The sequence below is a fragment of the Nicotiana tomentosiformis genome, chromosome 7 (genome assembly GCF_000390325.3).
Source record: "Nicotiana tomentosiformis chromosome 7, ASM39032v3, whole genome shotgun sequence".
NCBI classification, from domain to species: Eukaryota; Viridiplantae; Streptophyta; class Magnoliopsida; order Solanales; family Solanaceae; genus Nicotiana; species Nicotiana tomentosiformis.
Window position 1 is genome coordinate 22,238,887 of NC_090818.1, and position 18,697 is coordinate 22,257,583.

General features: G+C 34.9%; 2 protein-coding genes across 3 annotated transcripts; one reads left to right on the forward strand and one right to left on the reverse strand.

Moving 5' to 3' along the window:
* The first annotated feature begins 7,211 nt into the window (after positions 1 to 7,211).
* LOC104091569 (uncharacterized) lies at positions 7,212 to 11,626 on the forward strand. The gene is made up of 3 exons (XM_009596938.4): positions 7,212 to 8,224; positions 10,110 to 10,187; positions 10,284 to 11,626. Exons 1-3 carry the CDS (start codon positions 7,364 to 7,366, stop codon positions 11,439 to 11,441), a joined length of 2,097 nt encoding a protein of 698 aa, XP_009595233.1. The 5' UTR covers positions 7,212 to 7,363; the 3' UTR covers positions 11,442 to 11,626.
* Positions 11,627 to 13,691: 2,065 nt separating this feature from the next.
* Positions 13,692 to 17,968, reverse strand: LOC104091570 (protein ULTRAPETALA 1). Of its 2 annotated transcripts, none has more exons than XM_009596939.4 (4): positions 17,752 to 17,968; positions 17,228 to 17,460; positions 15,781 to 16,102; positions 13,692 to 14,025 (listed from the first exon to the last, which is right to left on the reverse strand). In XM_009596939.4, the coding sequence occupies exons 2-4, from the start codon at positions 17,433 to 17,435 to the stop codon at positions 13,851 to 13,853; spliced, it is 705 nt and encodes a 234-aa protein (XP_009595234.1). In that variant the 5' UTR covers positions 17,436 to 17,460; positions 17,752 to 17,968; the 3' UTR covers positions 13,692 to 13,850. The 2 variants fall into 2 exon arrangements, with proteins under 2 accessions (XP_009595234.1, XP_009595235.1); XM_009596940.4 differs by lacking the exon at positions 17,752 to 17,968 and adding an exon at positions 17,567 to 17,701.
* Between the last annotated feature and the right edge of the window lie 729 nt (positions 17,969 to 18,697).

Genomic DNA, 18,697 nt, shown 5'->3' on the forward strand with positions numbered 1-18,697 from the left:
ATTTCCCATTACAAGGTTAGACAAGAGACTTACCTCGCTCTGAAATCTATTAACCAGCTCCAATGCCTCTCTAACTCCTCAAACCGATGGCAAACGATCCTAAACTAATCAAAAAATATGCAAACCAATCAAAATATACTCCAATACTCGTAATTTAACAATTCGTAACAATTCCCAACTCTGCGCGAAAAGTCAACAAGGCCAACGCCCGGGCCCACGTGCCTGGATTCCAAATAATATCAAAAATAAATATTACTCTTAACTTATATAGTATATATCCAAAAAATTATCTAATTTCATCCACGAATTGACCCTGAAATCAAGGATTTACCATTTCTCAATTGCAACTTTGGGGCTCAAAACCCCAATTTCTACCATCCAAACACGGATAAAAATAATAATCAACGAAAATAATCATGAAAAAATATTAACATAAAGGGAATATATTTACCCCCTTGTTGAGACGAGAACAATGCCGCGAAAATCACCTCAAATGGAGCTTTAGAACTCAAGATATGCTCAAAATACTAAAATGCTCGGTTTAAAACACCGCGCAGATGATTTTTTTTCATCGCCTTCGCGGGAGCGAAGAGAATTTTCGTATTGACGATCAACCCATAAATCCTTCTTCGCATTCGCGAAGAACAAAATTTCGCACTAGAAACTAGCAAACTTTTCCGACACGAAAATTGGCATAACTCTCTCATTCGACCTCGGAATTCGACGATTCTTGTTGCTATGATTCCGTAATTATGATACGGATCCATGGTTTAACCTAATGACAAATCAAAGGTTGTTTTATCAATATAGTACCCTTTATGCTCAGAAAAACGACACTGAAACATCAAATAAGAGCATGACACAACTCATACACGTCCGAAATACACCCGAGGCCCCCGGGACCCCACCCAACCATACCAATGCATCCTAAAATATGATACGTACTTAGTCGAAGTCTCAAATCACATCAAACAACGTCAAAACTATGAATCGATGATAAAATCATTCTCTCAACTTTCAAACATTCAAACTTCGACGAACGTGTCCGAACCATATCTAGACATTCTAGAATGATGCCAAACTTTACATACAAGTCACAATTAAAATACGAACCTATTCCATAGCTCGGAATCTCAAATGGATATCGATAACACCAAAGTCCTCTTCAAACCAAACTTAAGAAATTCTAAAAACCATCAAAATGCCAACTTTCCACAATAAGCGTCGAAATACTCCCGGACCACCTGATACTCAACCCGAACATACGTCTAAGTCCAAATCATCATACGAACCTATTGGAACCTTCAAATCCCGATTCCGTGATCATTTAATCAAAAGTCAAACCTTGGTCAACTCTTCCAACTTAAAGCTTTCGAATTGAGAATTTTCCTTCCGAATCAACCGTGAACTTCCCGAAATTCAATTTTGACTACGCGTACAAGTCATAAAACATGAAGTGCAGCTACTCAAGGTGTCAAACGCATGCTAGAGCTCAAAATGATTGGTCGGATCGTTACAGTTTAATACTAATATTGCTACTAATTAGTTTCCAAATATAATTACACGATATAGAATAAGCATTTATCAACCACATATATAATAAAGGATATATTTTAGAGTTGGATGTAATTTTTTAATATTTGTCTAAATTATAGTTATAACTAATCAATTTGTGTCATCTTGATTAAGTTTTATACCTTTGCCTTCATTGAGAATTCTAGTCCACTATTTGCTTAGACCCTTTATTTGTATCATAAAATTTATTAAGTACGTATAAATATTTAATCGTGAACCCAACAACTAAAATAAATGTATGAGTTTAGTGATAAGTTCAAAACTCATAAACTTTAAATTTTGGGTCATGTCAGCACTTGTGAATGTGATTAATATGGAGTGATGGGTTGCCATCTTTCTGCATGCTACATGCAGTTCATCCGCGTGAAGAGTGTTTTGATTTTGTGTATTAAGTATTTATATCTTTTGTGTCAGCTATCTCTGATCATGTTAAAAAAGAAGAATAAATTAAAAGTAGGAGCTTCTAACTTTCTATATAGTCAACAAGTTCCTTTATAAATCTCAACATGTCCACTGTTCTAATATTTAAGTAACCTATCGAACCAATATCAATAACTGCATTCAGTGGACTATGATCTGAAGTAAAACTTGGATGGGTTAATTCAAAGCAGTCATTATATTGGTAAGTAATCATGAAGATTTTTTAAAAGGTGTTATAAGTAATATTTAATTAATGGTAATAACCCCAGCGTAACCCCCATTTCCCCAACAGAAAATTTTGGCTTCATAATGACAATATAATTGAACCTAAGACCAAACCATTGTCTGATTATTTGCCTTTTCAGGCCAAACAACACTTGACAAGTGACGATATTAGTTTCCATCAAGTATAGTCTCTTGCTAATAAACTATTATTAATGTTGAAAATTTTCTATTTTAAGGAGTTCATGTACTTTAGATCACTTTCACGTAGGGCCAAATTAAATTACACCTCATCCTTCAAAATAGGAAAGTGTGGACATCCTAATACAGTGTGTGGTGTACAAATTCAATTAATATTTCGTAAATGAGTGCAAGTCCTTTTTCCATATCATGTCATTATAATTGATCATTAAGTCTTTTTCAACTTAATGAAATCTTTATTTCTCCAACGTACATGTGGATGACAATTTATCAACTCCATTCAAGAAATCTATTATATAGAAAACGATTATATGTCATTGTATATATATCATTGAAAATTCCAATCTTGCCAATAATCTGTAGTTTATATTTCAAATGAGCCTATGAATTGTTGAAAAGTTAAATATGATATTTCAACTGCAAGTGGACGTTTCTGATACGAAAGTGAAACCGAAGTGAACGCTGGCCCTAAGCAGGGGCGGATCTACCTTATGAGCTATGGGTGCCACGACACCCGTTCGCTTCCGTAAAAGTTTTACTATGTGTATGTGTGTAAGATAGCTGTGAGAAAACGATTATATTAGTAGAGTAGCACTCAGAAATTACTAAGTAGTTTCGGGTGCCACTGGCCTCATGGATGCGAGTTCCAATCCTACTATAGCCTCATCTTTGCTTTTACCTTTTATTCTACTTATTAAGATTTGTTTATTCTTAGTTTATTTAGCTCTAAGGCCCACCTCTTCTTCCTTTTTTTCCTTCACTTTCTTGTCCTCCCTTTCTTCCTTTTTATTTTCTAATATGTCTTCTTCATTTTTTAAATTTCTTTATACAACTCTCTATTTCTGTCATCATACCTTAGTTCGTTAGCAACTTTTTTTGATAGGCAATTTAGATTGATTTTACTTAACATATAATCTCTCTTCTTAATGACACGAAATTAATTTATATATTGGAGTATAATTTGAACAATATCTTTTATTGAATTTAAAAAAAAATAAACTGACTTGATCAATAGTTATTTTGAGTTTATTATCATAGATTAAACGTTAAAGGTTTTTCTTTGAAAATAATTGTCTTATAACATGACAATTAATATGAAAATATTAACTCAAGAATAATAAAGGTAAATTAATTTAGTCAAACTAAGAATATGTAGTAATTAAACTACTCTTTAAGCAAATTTTTTAGTTAGAGGCGCTCTTTCATAAAATTTTATTTGTAATTTTTTTATAATATATTTGAATTTACTTTATGAGTGAAAGACCTAATTCGAATTAATCAAACACTAACCGAATCGACCAATAGTAGGTATATTATATGTATAAAATAGTGGCACCCGCAACCTTTAAATTTTGAATCCGCCTCTGGCCCTAAGCAGGAACCAAAAAATGTAACGATATAATCGAATTGAAGTCTTTCAACACTCATGCTATAGCTATTTGAATGAGTTTTCAACATGAAGCGGAGACCTTTTTTTAAAAAATACACATAAAGTGGAGACTCTATATCGTATATAAAGAGTTAGTTAGTGTAGAAATAACACATAATTAAGAAAGGAATTATGATATTTTGATGGTGTTATTCTGTAGTTTTCCTTGACCTTTCCTTCATTTACAATCGACCCTTTATTTTATTTATTTTTTAACTTTTTGGCAGACCTGTTATATATCCTGTGAGATGATTGTGGAGTGTGGGTTGCCATTTTTCTTCAATTATTACATGCAACCAATTACGTGTAGAGTGTTTTGACTTTGTTATGTATAATATAAAATTTATATATTTCCTGTGTGAGATATAAAATGATGGATCTTCTCAGCCAAACAAAGAAGAGTAATAAATAAATACATAAGAGGAAGAAACACGGTGGGCATTTAAAGGCTTCATAAGAACTGGACCAAAGGAGATTAAAAAAGAGCTTTTAGTCAACAAATTAATTCACTCTAAAATACCAACTTGTCTACTCTCCACTGTCATTTAACTGTATTCTGTGGACTGTGATCCAACGTAACTGTGGCTATGATTGGTTCAAAGCACACTGTTTCCTGTGTAATCAGAATTTTGTTGTACATTATGCCGTGTGAAAAAACTATATATTTACAAAAAAGATTTAAACTATATATTCTGATTGCGTATTTGCATTGTCCGTGTAGTTTAATCTCTTATATCTGATAAGTTAGTTATCACACTTATGTTATTTCTAATTAATGCTTATACATACTAATATGATTGTACGAATATTTTAGGGGGATTTGCATCTATACTTAGTTTTTGGGTCACATTTTAACTTATACCCACTTTGCAAAAAATATTGCAAGCGTACTCACTTTTCGGGTAACTTCAGACATACGAGCCTAAAGTAGCAAAAATTTATTTCTGAAGTTTGAACTTCGGAATGTTTTACCTGAAGTGTAGCCTTATCAAAGCAAAATTTCAGATATTTTTGCCTGAAATTTGGCCTGACTTGCAAAGGCAATCACGCAAACTTCAGTTCATAGTGCAATGACAAACTTCGGTTCAAAAAAACTATAACATATTTTGGCTGAAGTTTTTGTTTTGTAATTATTGAACTTTAACATTCTAGGAATTGAAATTTTGTTTTATAATTGCTGAACTTCAGCATTCTAGGAGCTGAAATTTTATTTTGTAATTGTTGAACTTCAGCATTCTAGGAGCTGGAGTTTTGTTTTGTAATTGCTGAACTTCAGCATTCTAGGAGCTGAAGTTTTGTTTTGTATTTGGTGAACTTGAGCATTCTAGAAGCTGAAGTTTTTATTTTATATTTGCTAAATTTCAGCAGTCTTAGAGCTGAAGTTGTGTTCTGCCTTTCTTTGAAGTTAGATGGCTTTAAAATATAACTTAAGCCAAATTGTGCTGAAGTTTTAACTGATTTTTTTGATAATGTTCTGAAATTATTTTTCCTATCTTTTATTTTTCAGTTCTGCAGCCCTTTTCTGTCGTTTTTCCTGCAGATAATATCATAAAGCAAGGGGTAAGCTAATTCCAAGAGATCGCGAGAACAACTATTGTGTATAATAAATTTCACATGCATGTACCATTCTTGTGGCAGGTAACTTGGAAGAGAGGACATGTAGTAGTAAGTTGTTGTTGTATGTTTAAGAAGGATGGACCAGGGAAAGACACAAATCACACCTACTTTAACCAGCTTGTGGAGTTTTATTTACTTGTCCTTCAACATAGAATATGGTAGTTGATAAGATTTAATAAAAACTTTACAGATCCAATCAATAATACTTATACAAAGTCTCATGTATTTGAGAGAGAAAAGAAAAAAAAAAGAAGAGGAGGAAGAAAGGAGCGCATAGGTGAGGAGGAAGAAGAGGAGGCGTCTGAAGTTGTCAAAATTAGGATATAAGTTAAAGAATTTTAAAAATATGGGTATAGGTTAAATGAGAGCGACCAAATAGGGTGCCCTGTACAATTTTTATAATATTTTACAATATTAGTGTATATAACATTAAAGTTTTATAAAAATGGAGAAAACAATTGTGCAAATTGAAATACTATTTATATAGTTGTAGGTTAAGATTGTGATGTGAGCTATGATATTCAAAAATTGCCTCAACTTCAAGGCACTTTTTCATCCAAAAGATTCTGCTTTTCAACGTTTTTTTTTTTTGAAAATCCTTCTTCTGAAATCATTGGTGATCATCCGAACCCACAACTTATAGAAAATGTTGCTTCATTATGAGAGTATAATTGAGCCTACATTTTGGCCTAACTGTTATGTAATTGCTAGCTTGACTTTTCAGACACACGATAATCGATATTGTACAAAACAACACTTGACAATTCAAACAAGAGCAGTATGTTCCTAAACCTTAGGTGTTGATGATATTCAATTTTATTTAGTTTGGTAGGTGTTAATGACATTTTAGTTTAAGCACTCCATTACTTAAAAGAGTAAAGTAGGGATTATTTCCTCCACAAAGATAACTAAGAAACTAGCTAGTGCTTGAGTCCCCTTCCTAAATCATGGGACTATAATTGATCGCACATGTCATTTTCAACTAATTAATGCAATCTTAATCTCTCAACACGAACATGTTGATAAAATGGCATAAGGGTTTATTACACTTAGGACCACTTAAATATTTCAAAAATTCAATCTACTCCATACTATAATGTGACTTTGTCTCTACCATACACCATCAGTACCCTTTACTGTCTCTCAAATGATCTTTCTAAACAAATTAGGATCCAAAGATAACTTTAGTGCGAATCCATTCCCTCAATGTACTAGAGTGGTCTAATTATTTTTATTAATTTTTGCTAATAATTCGTCGTCCTTACCAAACTCTGATTGTAACCTCCCCCTTCAGTAATTTAGGATAATTATATAAGACCTTTGTGATATTTATTTCTTTTGTTTGTCTGTATTTTTATATAAGATATTCCCTCACTATTTTCATATGCTTTTCGACTATCTTTCCTTTACATAAATAGCCGACTGCATTCATTGTTTTTTTTAATTGATATACATAAATTATACATAATTATACGCGTATTACACATAGATTATACATATTTATATATATTTTTTGGGCTATTTTAAGTTAGTTTTAGCGGTTGGATGAGTGACTATTTTGGTCAACCATAAAATCATGGATCCACGTATTGGGCTAGTTGGGCTGGTCCCTCTCCTAAAGTTGCCTTGTTGAGAATGGACAAATGAAGAAAAAGGCCCATAATCGAAGAGCTTACAAGCCCAAACCCTAGCCCGGTTGATTTCCCTTTTCGTTTTTTCCAATTTCTTAGACCTTCTAAATTACTCTGTTAAACCCTAGGGTTTAAGATGCTTTCGGTTGCTCAACAAAAGCCTCAAAATCCGCACATCACTCTTTGGATACGTTTATAAAAGTCAGTATCTTTCCTATTACAGCAACCATGTCAAAGATTTTGAAAATCCAAATTTCGTTACTTGAACATGGTGGGTTTTATGTACAATCCCACAAGTGAAGAGGTTGAAGAAGAAGAAAAAATTCAACCCTTTTCAGAGCTTAACAAACAAAACGACCCCTTTAGCCTATCTGTTCCTGATTTTGACGACTCTTTTTTGACTTCTGCTGATTTTGATTCAATCAAAGATTTAATCTTGGATAGCTCAATGGCTGAAGTTAAACAAGAAGCAGCTGAGTTTGGTTCTGAACAAGTTGAGTTTAGCACTATGGATAAGAATAATGAATTGGGTACCTGTGAAATTTCTGAAAAATCTGAAATTCAAAAGGAGGTTTCTGTAAAGTTGGATTCTTTGAGTTGTTTGAAGGTGGAAAAGAGTGAATGCGTAGAAGTGGGGAACTTGGGTTGTATAGTTGAGGAAGGGATTGGGAAAGTTAGTATAAATGCGACAGAGGATGAAAGAATTGTTGACCAAGATGGCAATAGGGTGAATATTGCTGAAGCTGATATTGGCAATTGTAGCATTGTCAGTGATAGTGTGGCGGCTGTCGTTAGCAAGAATGAGGAGAGTGATGAAGTTGCCATCAGTAGTAGGACTGAGGAAAGAAGTGTTGATGAGACACGTGTTAATGGAAGTACAATGAATGGTGACAAGTTAAAAGGGGGTGAAGACGGGAGTAGTAGTGATACCGAGTCTGAAAGTGAGAGCTCAGCCTCTTCTTCAGCCTCTAGTAGTGATGGCGAGAGTAGCTCGAGCGAGGAAGAAGAAGGGGAGGTGGATATGGAAGAAGGTGAGATTCAAGTGTCTGATCCCGATGAGATGGTTGCTTGGAATGAAGATGATGACACTGGTGTTAAGGGGCCGATCAGGTCTAAGAATGAGGTTCAGGTAATAATTTATCATTTCATAGGTAGTTGCTAATGCATCTGATTTGCTATTGAAACGATACTTCTAAGTACTTGATGCTTCTGTGCCTTATGGAATGTAATGGAAAAATGTCTAAATTTCTGCTAAATAGTAAAGAAAAGGCACCCCTTTGAATTTGAACTTCTACAAGAGATGATGCTCTAATAGATGCCGGTAAAGCATGAATATTAAAATAGGCAATTATACATTATTTATTTGAAGAGCAACCATGTCAATGAAAGATGAACAGGCTTTTTCGAGTAAAAGATGACTGCCCTTAGTATAGCCAATTCTGGAACCCAAATCTTTGATCATTGTTATAGACTTGAAGCCAGAATTGCTGACTTCTGTATATATCTAAAATTGCAAATCTGATAGCATTTGATTGATAACTTGATATTCATTTTGTATTAGCGTATGCGTAGTCTAAATATGTAACACCGGAACTTACTGGGATGTGGAGTTCATCTATCTCCCTGATTATGGATCCAAAGTCCTGGTTATTGGTCATACCCATAGATAAAGTGGCAAACACTTGAAAGTAAGTTTTGGCTGACGCAAAGCTAACACCGTAATTATCCTGATTGTCGTTCCAAAAAATTCAGATCGGTTCTTCTTCATTTTCCTATAATGACGTCTCTTAATTTTTTTTTTAAAATTGTTGGAATTCAAATTCGGGCTTTGGTTTGCTAAATAGGGGAGAGCTTTAGAAGAATAGCTCTGAAATACCTACAGGTTTTCTGTGGGGTGCCCTACCAATCTAAAGCCTTAAACAGCAAAGGAAAAATGGCATCATAGTATGGATTTGTTGCAGTTCTAAGTGGGTTTTTTTCCTTCTGAAAGTAATCTTTGTTCCTCTATTTGAGCCAATTTTTGCTTTCTAGAAGCTACCCACTTTGACTCTTTCATTCACAAATTCGCCTCCAAACGCCATTACATTTTTTTTTATCATTTTCGTTCTCTATAAAGAAAAATAAGTTTTGGCTGACCTCCAGGGGTTATCATCGAAATAGGTCTTCCTTTCAGCATGATCCACGGTTTGATATGGTTGATGTGAACATGACTACACGAGCATGTTTCTGTATTTGCAAGGAACTAAGGATAATAGAAGAGCTAATCAGGTAATTATTATGTGAAAAGAAAAGTGCTTACAGCACAAAATATCTTTAGTAGAACTAAGGAACTAAGGATAATAGAAGAGCTAATCAGGTAATTATTATGTGAAAAGAAAAGTGCTTACAGCACAAAATATCTTTAGTAGAACTGGGTTGGGAAACAATAAGCGATGCCTCAAACTTGTCGTGAAAGCCTTATACTACAGGAGAAACAATGTCGGTAGGGAAGTGGCAATATTCATTATGGATTAGGTGTAAAAAAAGAATCCAGCTTAAGCTCAAAAATAAATTGTTGTTGTGAGGTTATCTCGTACTTCAACTTGTTCAGTATTTTATATTTTTCTGGTTTAAATTCCACCTCCAATTTTCACGAGTCTGGTTTGATTTTTGGAAGACTGAGAAAATGTAAACTAGTTTAGAGAATGGAAGAACTTAGTTTTGAAGAAGAAAAAAGACGGTCTTGTTTCTGCTTTATGCTTGTCAACTTATCGTTAGAAGGACATCTTGATCAATCCCAGTTTGAGATTAATCGACATTTCAGAAAATGTAACAAACAAATCAAGTTTCTTCTCTTCATGGAACTCTGACTTGCATTCAAGCCAACTTCATTTTAATGATCTGGTTGCTTAGCTAACATTTTATGCTGTTACTTGAACTCTGTTGTATTACTCTATGGTGAGAAGTGATGTTATGGATTTGCGTTTCGTGTTTTATTTCAACATGCACAATATTCAGTCTTCTTGCTATTGCAGGCTCTACCCCCAGTTCCGGCAGTGACTGTAACCTTACAACCACATCACCAGATGCTGCCTGTAGGAGTTGTATCATCGGTAAGACTAAAAAGCTAAAAAGCAAACAACGCAATCTGATCTTTAGTTTTTTGCTTCTGTTTTATTCAACTTTATTATCTATATATGGGTTGACAGATCATTGGAGCCCAAGTTGTAGTAGAAGGGGTGGAGAAGCATACTCCTCTTTACGACGGTTCTATTCTCTGGATAACAGAAAGCAGATCTCCACTAGGTATAGTGGATGAAATTTTTGGGCCTGTCAAGAACCCGTACTACATTGTAAGATACAATTCTGATAACGAAGTCCCAACTGGAATCAACCCGGGCACCTTGATCTCTTTTGTCCCTGAATTTTCCGAACTCGTCCTAAATGACAACAGTCTTTACAAGAAAGGGTATGATGCATCTGGTGAAAATGATGAAGAGGTGTCAGAGGCCGAAGAATTTTCAGATGATGAGAAGGAGGCTGAGTACAAGAGAATGCTGAAAATGAAAAAGAGGGGTGCCACAAATGACCAGAAACCAGGAAACAACAAGGACAAAAGGAAACCCAAAAATAAATCTCAGAACTGGAAACACAATGAATCTGCGGCCGCAGATGTGCAACGTGAAAATGCTAGGCCACCATTCGACCAAAGTCAACATTTTATCTCAACTGCTGCTGGTTCGCTGGATCAAGGCGTTTATCCAAACTCCTCGTTTCATGGACATGGACAGAGTAGTAGGCCTCCGTCCGTCTCTCTATTCCCTCCTATGGAAAAAGCCCCTGGTCAAGCTGCACCGTCGACTGGAGTTTGGACAAATGGAATCCCATATCAGCAGCCACAGAATATGAGCTTTCCTAATGCACTGCCGACTATTGGCATGCCATGGCCACAACAGATTCATCAACAGCAAATGTTTCCATTGCCTTCGCCGAATGCAGTACCTTTTGAGCAGCAAATGAATCCAACTCATCCATCTCCCTTTATCTTCCCAGGCGGGCAACCAAATTTTGGTGCGGGGCCATCATTTCTACCTTGGCCTGCGTTAGGACAAAATGTTTTTAATCAACCACAACTGTCAATGGGTCAAATGACTCCTACGCCATTGATTTTGGGAGGTCAGGTACCAGTGAATGGACCACAAATGGTACAGAACAACAATTCACAACCAAATGCTGCAGGTCCAGGCGCTTATATTAATGGCTCTCCTAACTTCAATCAAGGCACTCATTCTGGTGGTGGTCGGAGAGGGAATCACAGGGGTGGTGGCCGTTTTGGTGGTAGGAGAGGCAGGACACAACGTAACTGAAAGGTGAAAAAATGTACCGTTGATACCATGCACGGAGAAAATTACTTGTAACTTGTATTAAAAATACAGTAGTAGTAGTAGTAGATTTCCGAGTTTACTTCCCCTTTTCCTTTAGGGATCAAGTGTGTACAGGGATATTCACCTTTATTTGTGGTTTCATCAAATGCAATGCATTTTGTCCCAAATTTCTAACTGTTTGCTTTCCTGGAAACCGCATACGATGCACAAAGCATTGGCTAAGCATAATTTGGCAAATATTGAATTACCGTACCGAAACCAAAATTTTTGGTATTTGGTATTCGATATTTTGGTATTCGGTATGGTATTTGATTTAAGTTTTAAAAAAAATATAGTATTAGGTATGATATTTGGTATTTTATAATGAAATACCGAAATACCGATATCGTACCGAAATATATATTATATTACACAAAACACATATTATTAATTATAACATAAATATAAAAAAACTAAAATTTTACTTTCTTTTATTCTCTAAATTCATCAATTAACTCAAAGCAAATAAGAAATATTTCTAATGATCAAATTTATTTCTTTATGTGCAGTTTTCTCTCTTTAGGTTGATATTTGCTGGTTTTAAACAAAACTTTTGTTAATAAACGTTTTTAGTTTTGTACTTTTGAGTACTTTAATTAAGAATATTATAATCTATGACTTTATGCACTTGTTAGTATTCAAACCGAATAAACCGAAACTGAAAGGAGAAAAACCGAACCATACCGAATTTAATTAGGTACGGTATTGGTATAATATTTTAAAAAACCGAATACCGAACTGAAGTATTTAAATACCGTACCGACCGACGAATGCCCCTAGTTCCACTTTGTTCCATCTGGCTCGTTAACTCTCTTTCTCTGACTTAAAAACGATAATCTTTTTAAACTATATAAGAGTGAAAGTACTAGAGTGCTCTACTGTGGATTTCTCAAGAGAGACGTGTAAAGTTGGATAATCATTCTTTTATTATACTATATTGTTACTAGTTTGATAAATTTATTAGCTGAGAAGTCTCATGAAATAAACAAGCTAGACAAATCTGGTTAAGATTCTTCAACTTTTTTAGTAGGAAGAAAGCGCTCAAAAATTACAATCTCAACAGGAGCTAATAGGCTTAACTCCGTTACGAAATATATTTATTCGCATCTGGTGCTTACATAAATAATTCGATGTTATGACAAATTAAAAAATACATATGATTAATTGATAAAAGTACATATGAGAATTGAATTTATTGATTTGGTATGAATAATTAAGTTTGTTTTTCTTTTGCCTAAGACGTGGCAGTGGGTACATGGTCCTTTAGAAACACTTTCTCGTATCTTTTGGCATGCATATGTGCTTCTTATTCACTGAAGTTCTACTTTGCCTGCCGAAAAAGTACTTAAAAAACTTTTAAGCTTTTGCTTTTTCAATCAATGACGACGTTGAGACTTTGCAATAAAGAAGGTGTATTTGATGTTTACATCGACACATAAATTCTACTTCTACATGGCATAATTAAATTAATTGGGGGGCTCTTTACAACGCATTAACAGAAAAGGAAATTTGGGTGGTGGGAGGCATCTTTTTGGAAATACTTTTATGACTTTTAGCAAAGATAAGATGTTTATTTTTTGTTTAATCAGCAGACACAATATTCTATTACTCTATTAGTCTAATGCTCTATGCTATAACTAGTTTTGGAGTTGTCAAAATAAAATAAGCAGAAAGAAACACTTTGTTGATTTGCCTTGTCCCATTTGATATGACGGAAAGAGTTTTCTGGATTTTTTTTTTTTTTAAATAAATGACTTTTCTTAAAAATAAGTTCTTAAATATAAATTTTACACTTTTTCGGCTACCGAATGTAAATAATTTCTGGCGCGGGCTAAAAGTGATAATATCCCTTGTTTTCCAGTATTTAGTTAGATTGTAAAATATATTCATTAATGTCTGATGATAATTTTACCAAATCGACTAGTGTTTTTATGAAAATTGGATATAGAGATTGATAGTTAATGTGTAAAGTGAGGTCATTAGAAAATATATTCTAGCAATCAAACACAAGAAAATAACTTATTTTTAGAGTAAGTAACTTTTGTATCTTACCAAAACTTTCTTACTCTCTAGAATAGCATGAAATGCAGCTGCTTTTTAAATAAAATCATATTCCTATTAATGCCCTCAAATTCCCAAAATTAATTGATACTCCATCTACTAAGCAGAGTAATAATATTTGGCACCAATCAATATATAAAGAGAAAGCCTTTGATTGTAAATGGAGCAGGGAAACTTTGGGTTTATAATTAGATATGTCAGCAAAAACATGCTGTGAACATTTGCAGGGGTTCGAATAATGGGGAAAACATACCCAGGAGAGAAGAGAAGAGAAGAGAAGATATAGAATAATCAGGCTTTTGCATTACTTGTGAAATCACTGCAAGTCTGGCAACTGCAGTCCGAAAAACGGCATACTTGGCACCCAAAACAAACACAGGAGGTGCAACCTTTACATGATGGAGAACGAGAACATCCCTTGTACACCCTACGGCTCGCTCGTTCTTCTTCATCATCACATGAAACTCTGTAACATAGAAGAAGCCAGCATTCAAATAAACATCCTTACATTAAAAACATTGAACAATAAGACATTTTGATATTTTTGGATGATCAGTTGTAGACAATTTTGGACAGGCTCCAAAAGAAAGAAAAGGAAATGATAAAATGAAGTTGTCAATCTACAAACAAATACTTGACAAATTTTGGTAACACAGAAATTGAATGCTTTAGGCAGTTCAACAACTGCAAAACAGCAAAAGTAAATATCACAAGCTATCTACCACCTAATAAGATATGCATAAGCAAACTCTTCTACATCACTTGGCATTCAACCAACTAATAAGATGAGGCATGCATCAATAAACTGTTTAGTATTCACTTGGAACCACAATATTTCAGATCCAACAGAGTGGAAGGGGGACCATCGATGCAAACCAAGAAGGTGGATGGCATTTCCAGTGGAGTCGATCCATTACAAGGACATCAAGAACAGATTCCTTAATGCCGAATATTCTGACTCAATTCTTGGATGGCATTAAAAAATTCCAATTCCCACAAGAAACAGTTATTTCTCTCAAGAATAAGTCGGCTGACTTCCGAAATCTAAAAAAACAAAGAGCCCCCTCAACTAGTCAAGCAGGTTCTGACCATCAGCAGAGATCCCATAAGCGTATGATTTTTTTTTTTAAAAAAAATGGAAACCTTCGAGAGATGCTACTTCTGGGAAAGAAATTGATAGCTATTTAAAGCAGTAATATCTGTGATTCCAATAGGAAAGACGTTTTGATGGTTGTATGCTATCATACACCTAAAGGTCTTCTCTTCAAATATGTATACTTTTATATGCAAATACAAAAATTTATATTGGACTGAGTAATCCCAAACTTCCAAAACAAAACCAGAAGAGCTGCACTCCAATAATATTTGCTTGAATAAAATGAGCTCTCATGCCAATTTTAGACTAAGAAAACACTACTGGAGGCACTCAATTACAACAATAAAACTTAAAGCAGCTACTTTGTTTTACACCTAATTAAAAGGAATGAAAGCATTAACAGAAGAATGAAGTTAATTCTCTTAATGTTCCTCATGTAATCCTAGAAACAGTCAGATCGCTAAAGTATGTGCTAATGATGGTTTGCAAGGATAAAGATCAAACATTTCTTTAAATACTTCTCAACATGCAAAAAGCCAATGTCTAGGTCCAATACGAGATGATTGCTTAAAAATAAGACTTCCGGGTAAGTGTGCCTGCCCTTTGCTTCTGTTTGACATAAAAAGTCATCAAGTGCACATTTGCCCTGTGATCTTTCATGACTTTCCTCCTTTTGGCAACATTCTTTTCTTTTCTTTTTTCTTTTTCCTTTTTGGGAGGGGGAGGGGGTAGAACTAGCGTGGATATGATACAGTAATAACTAATAAGGGCATACTGCCTGGTATTTCATGAAGCTGGACAAAAAGGAATCATCAAGTAATTGAAATAGGAACAAAAATCATATACAGATCTCGAAAAACAAGGCAAGAACCCGCATGAATTAGTTAAAGACTTCTAAGACAATCTAACAAGCTGCAATTATTGTCCCATTCCATGACTTCTGCAACCATTCACAGTGCCCCACTTTGGACGAGATAAATTTGTAACTTTGAGCTAAAGATTTTTTCTTTTAAGGAGAAATCAGCCCGCAGCATGAATGTATAAGAGAGTGGTGAGTCTAGAAAAGGAGGAATAAAAGAATCCAGTGACCTATTAAATAAACAAACTTGAATTAGATGAACATACTTGACATAAGGAATATCAGAGCACTTCCAATGCACATTCGCCAAAGCATCATGATAAATTTGGCATTCTTCCTTTGAACGGAGACGGAACCTGCGCTCTTTCTTACACTCAGTGCATCTTAAAAACTCATCGCGATGCACTTTTCCATTTTGAGATCTATGTGACCCATTAGCATGCTTTGAAGACTTGTTATAATATTTGAGCAGTGGAGTCTTTACCACAGGCACTTTCTCACCATTGAGAATGATCCATATATTATTCTTCCATTTCCTTGCAGTTTCTCTTCCAGAATGCTTCTCAAATGCAGCCGGAGTCAGCTTGTCTGATCACAAAACATCAACTCTTAATAGAAGCACAGTGCACAACAAGACTATCAAATAATGCAGAAGAACAGAATAAATAGAGAGTATTCTTTTTCAACACTAAGAATGAGAGGACATATTAATACAATTCTACATAACACATTCAGTTCTCCATTCTTAGATGGACAAGGGAAATCAGAAAACAAAACTAGCAATTGGAGATGAGAGAGCAAATGATGTAGGAGGCAAACTCAAAATTTATGCATACATGAAAAAACAAATTAGTAAATGGGTAAAGAAAATGAACGTGTTATAGCTGAGGAGCTGATTATCTAGATTCCAGATAGAGAAAGAGACTCTTGTTAAGTACAACAAGTACCAGTGTAGGACTTAAAATGTACTTTATCAGATCATTTTTGTATTGTGGAATTTTATTTATCAAGTACATAATTGATTCTTTGTGCCTTATGATTGTAATAAAGAAAAGAGGAAATTACCAAGAAGATGAGTACATAGTAGTGAAAAAAGGAGATACATATCCTTTGACAACTAATGCTGTCGAGAATGTGCTGAGTGATATAAGATTTCTTTATAGTATAAGATAATGTACGAAAATCATCACGCTATGCACATACTACAGCCATGTATTCAACCAAAACATTGCACTATTCCCTGCACAAGCTCCCATGAACATACATTATACATTAAGATTTGATTGTTTTAGAAAGTTGCCACGACAAAGTTTTCAACATGGTGGAACCAGTGAGTTGTTCAACCAGAAAGAACACGCTTTGAAGAGTGTTGGTTTAGCAGAACTTCACCTCTATAAGTAAAACTCTGCATCAAAGGTTAGACCTTTAGCAACTAAACCATCAATAGAACATTATCACATAGTATAAAGCACGCAATGTAGGCTAGTATCTCTAGCTTTGTTAACATGCTTATCAGTCATACCTTAGTAGTACTATATAAGAAAGAAGTTATTCTCTCTGAGGCAAATTAACATACAGATAAAATCTTATACAGAAAGCACAATGGCTCAAAACCTTAAACGCAGAAACAGCATCTTATCGTAAAGCGCAACACAGAGTCCGCGCGCGCGCACACACACAGAGAGAGGCGCATAACATGCAATTAACGCAAACCTTCTTGGCAGCCAGGGGTGCATTCACAGGAGATTGCAAGTTCACCAGAAGAGAAAACCCTAAGCCTAGCAACAGCATCACCATAGCGGTGGCTGGTGCACCCACACATCACCTCCACGTAATCATCCCCTCTCTTTACTCCGCTTATCTCTCGCAACTCTTCTTCCGTGAACAACGTGATGCCGTTACTCTCTCCGCCATTCTCCATTGATCGATGCGCCTAGTTTTGTTCTCTGTTATCGCAAACCATAAACCAAAAAAAACAAAAAACAAAAAACAAAAAAGAGGTTTTTAGAAACGCACCCAGAAAGCGTTTCGCATAAAAATCAAAACTTTTACCTATAAGAAACCAAAAGAGAATCGAATACAACAAATGGGTATATCACAACCCACTTGCCATATATATATATATATATATGCGTATGCTTCTCTTTGTGTGTGTGTGTGTGTGTCGATGCAAGATAGATATAAAGATTTTTAAGACTGCAAATGCATTTGCAGAGAGAGAGAGAGAGAAGAAGGACCCAGAAGGAGGAGAGGGGTTATCAGATGAGAGAAATGGCCTGAGCGAGCACAGCACGCATCTCCAAGGAGTCAGTCCAAGAGATCTGGTTGGAAAAGCGTTGAAAAGGAGGAACTTTAGGGCTTTTTATAGAGAGAATACTGGTTTACGAGGAGGGGGTGTAGGGGGGTTGGGAGGGGGTTAGGGAGTTAAGGGGGTGGGTGGTCACTGGTCACTTTGATCAGAGAGAGAGAGGAATCCTCTAATAAGATGAGGCTTTTGTGGGGGTTATGGTTTTTGTTTGGTTTAGAGAAAAAGTTTGAAATAACTGAGTTGGCCAAACTGTGCAGACAAATGTCGTGATTGAATTTGAGAGTAGAGACTTATCATATTACTAATAATTTCATAAGATGAACTTATAAAATACATCAGTATAGAGTTTCTGCATATTTTATACATATATAGGATAGCGAGTTATCATATTTATTTTGAAAGTGAGAGATGGTGTTTTTGGGGGATTGGGGGAAGAAGATTGAAAAACTAAAATCCTTCACATGGGAAGAGGACGAGGTTTTTGAGAAGTGTACTTGCCAATATTTTAACCTCTGCTTAGCAGTTTAGGCACTGTTCTCACGGAGGCTTTTAACTTTTACTGATTTACTCATCAATTTACCTTTTTATATTTATTCAAAATAATTATCTATTTATATAATTAAGAAAAAATTAATTTATTTTTTTCAACTATTTTTATCTATAATTTAATATTTTCTTAATAGATGACAAATTAATCTGATCGAGGGAGTAACAGTGAAGCCAAGACCTTTGCTCTGCCATCCCTTCTATTAAATGTAGGACGAGGACCCCACTTTAGCCCAATGACGGATTTAAGACAAGTTATGTGTATTTAATTATGTATAAAGATAGATTTAAGGGGAGTTTTGTGTATTTAATCTTTATACACGATGAAT

Excerpts from the sequence above, each read along its gene's own strand:
- LOC104091569 (XM_009596938.4), top strand. The coding sequence starts at position 7,364 with ATGGTGGGTTTTATGTACAATCCCACAAGTGAAGAGGTTGAAGAAGAA. Across the intron at positions 8,225-10,109 it reads GGTCTAAGAATGAGGTTCAG|GCTCTACCCCCAGTTCCGGC; the intron begins GTAATAATTTAT and ends TTGCTATTGCAG. Across the intron at positions 10,188-10,283 it reads CTGTAGGAGTTGTATCATCG|ATCATTGGAGCCCAAGTTGT; the intron begins GTAAGACTAAAA and ends ATGGGTTGACAG.
- LOC104091570 (XM_009596939.4), bottom strand. The coding sequence starts at position 17,435 with ATGGAGAATGGCGGAGAGAGTAACGGCATCACGTTGTTCACGGAAGAA. Across the intron at positions 16,103-17,227 it reads CACCCCTGGCTGCCAAGAAG|ACAAGCTGACTCCGGCTGCA; the intron begins GTTTGCGTTAAT and ends TTTTGTGATCAG. Across the intron at positions 14,026-15,780 it reads TCTGATATTCCTTATGTCAA|AGTTTCATGTGATGATGAAG; the intron begins GTATGTTCATCT and ends TCTATGTTACAG.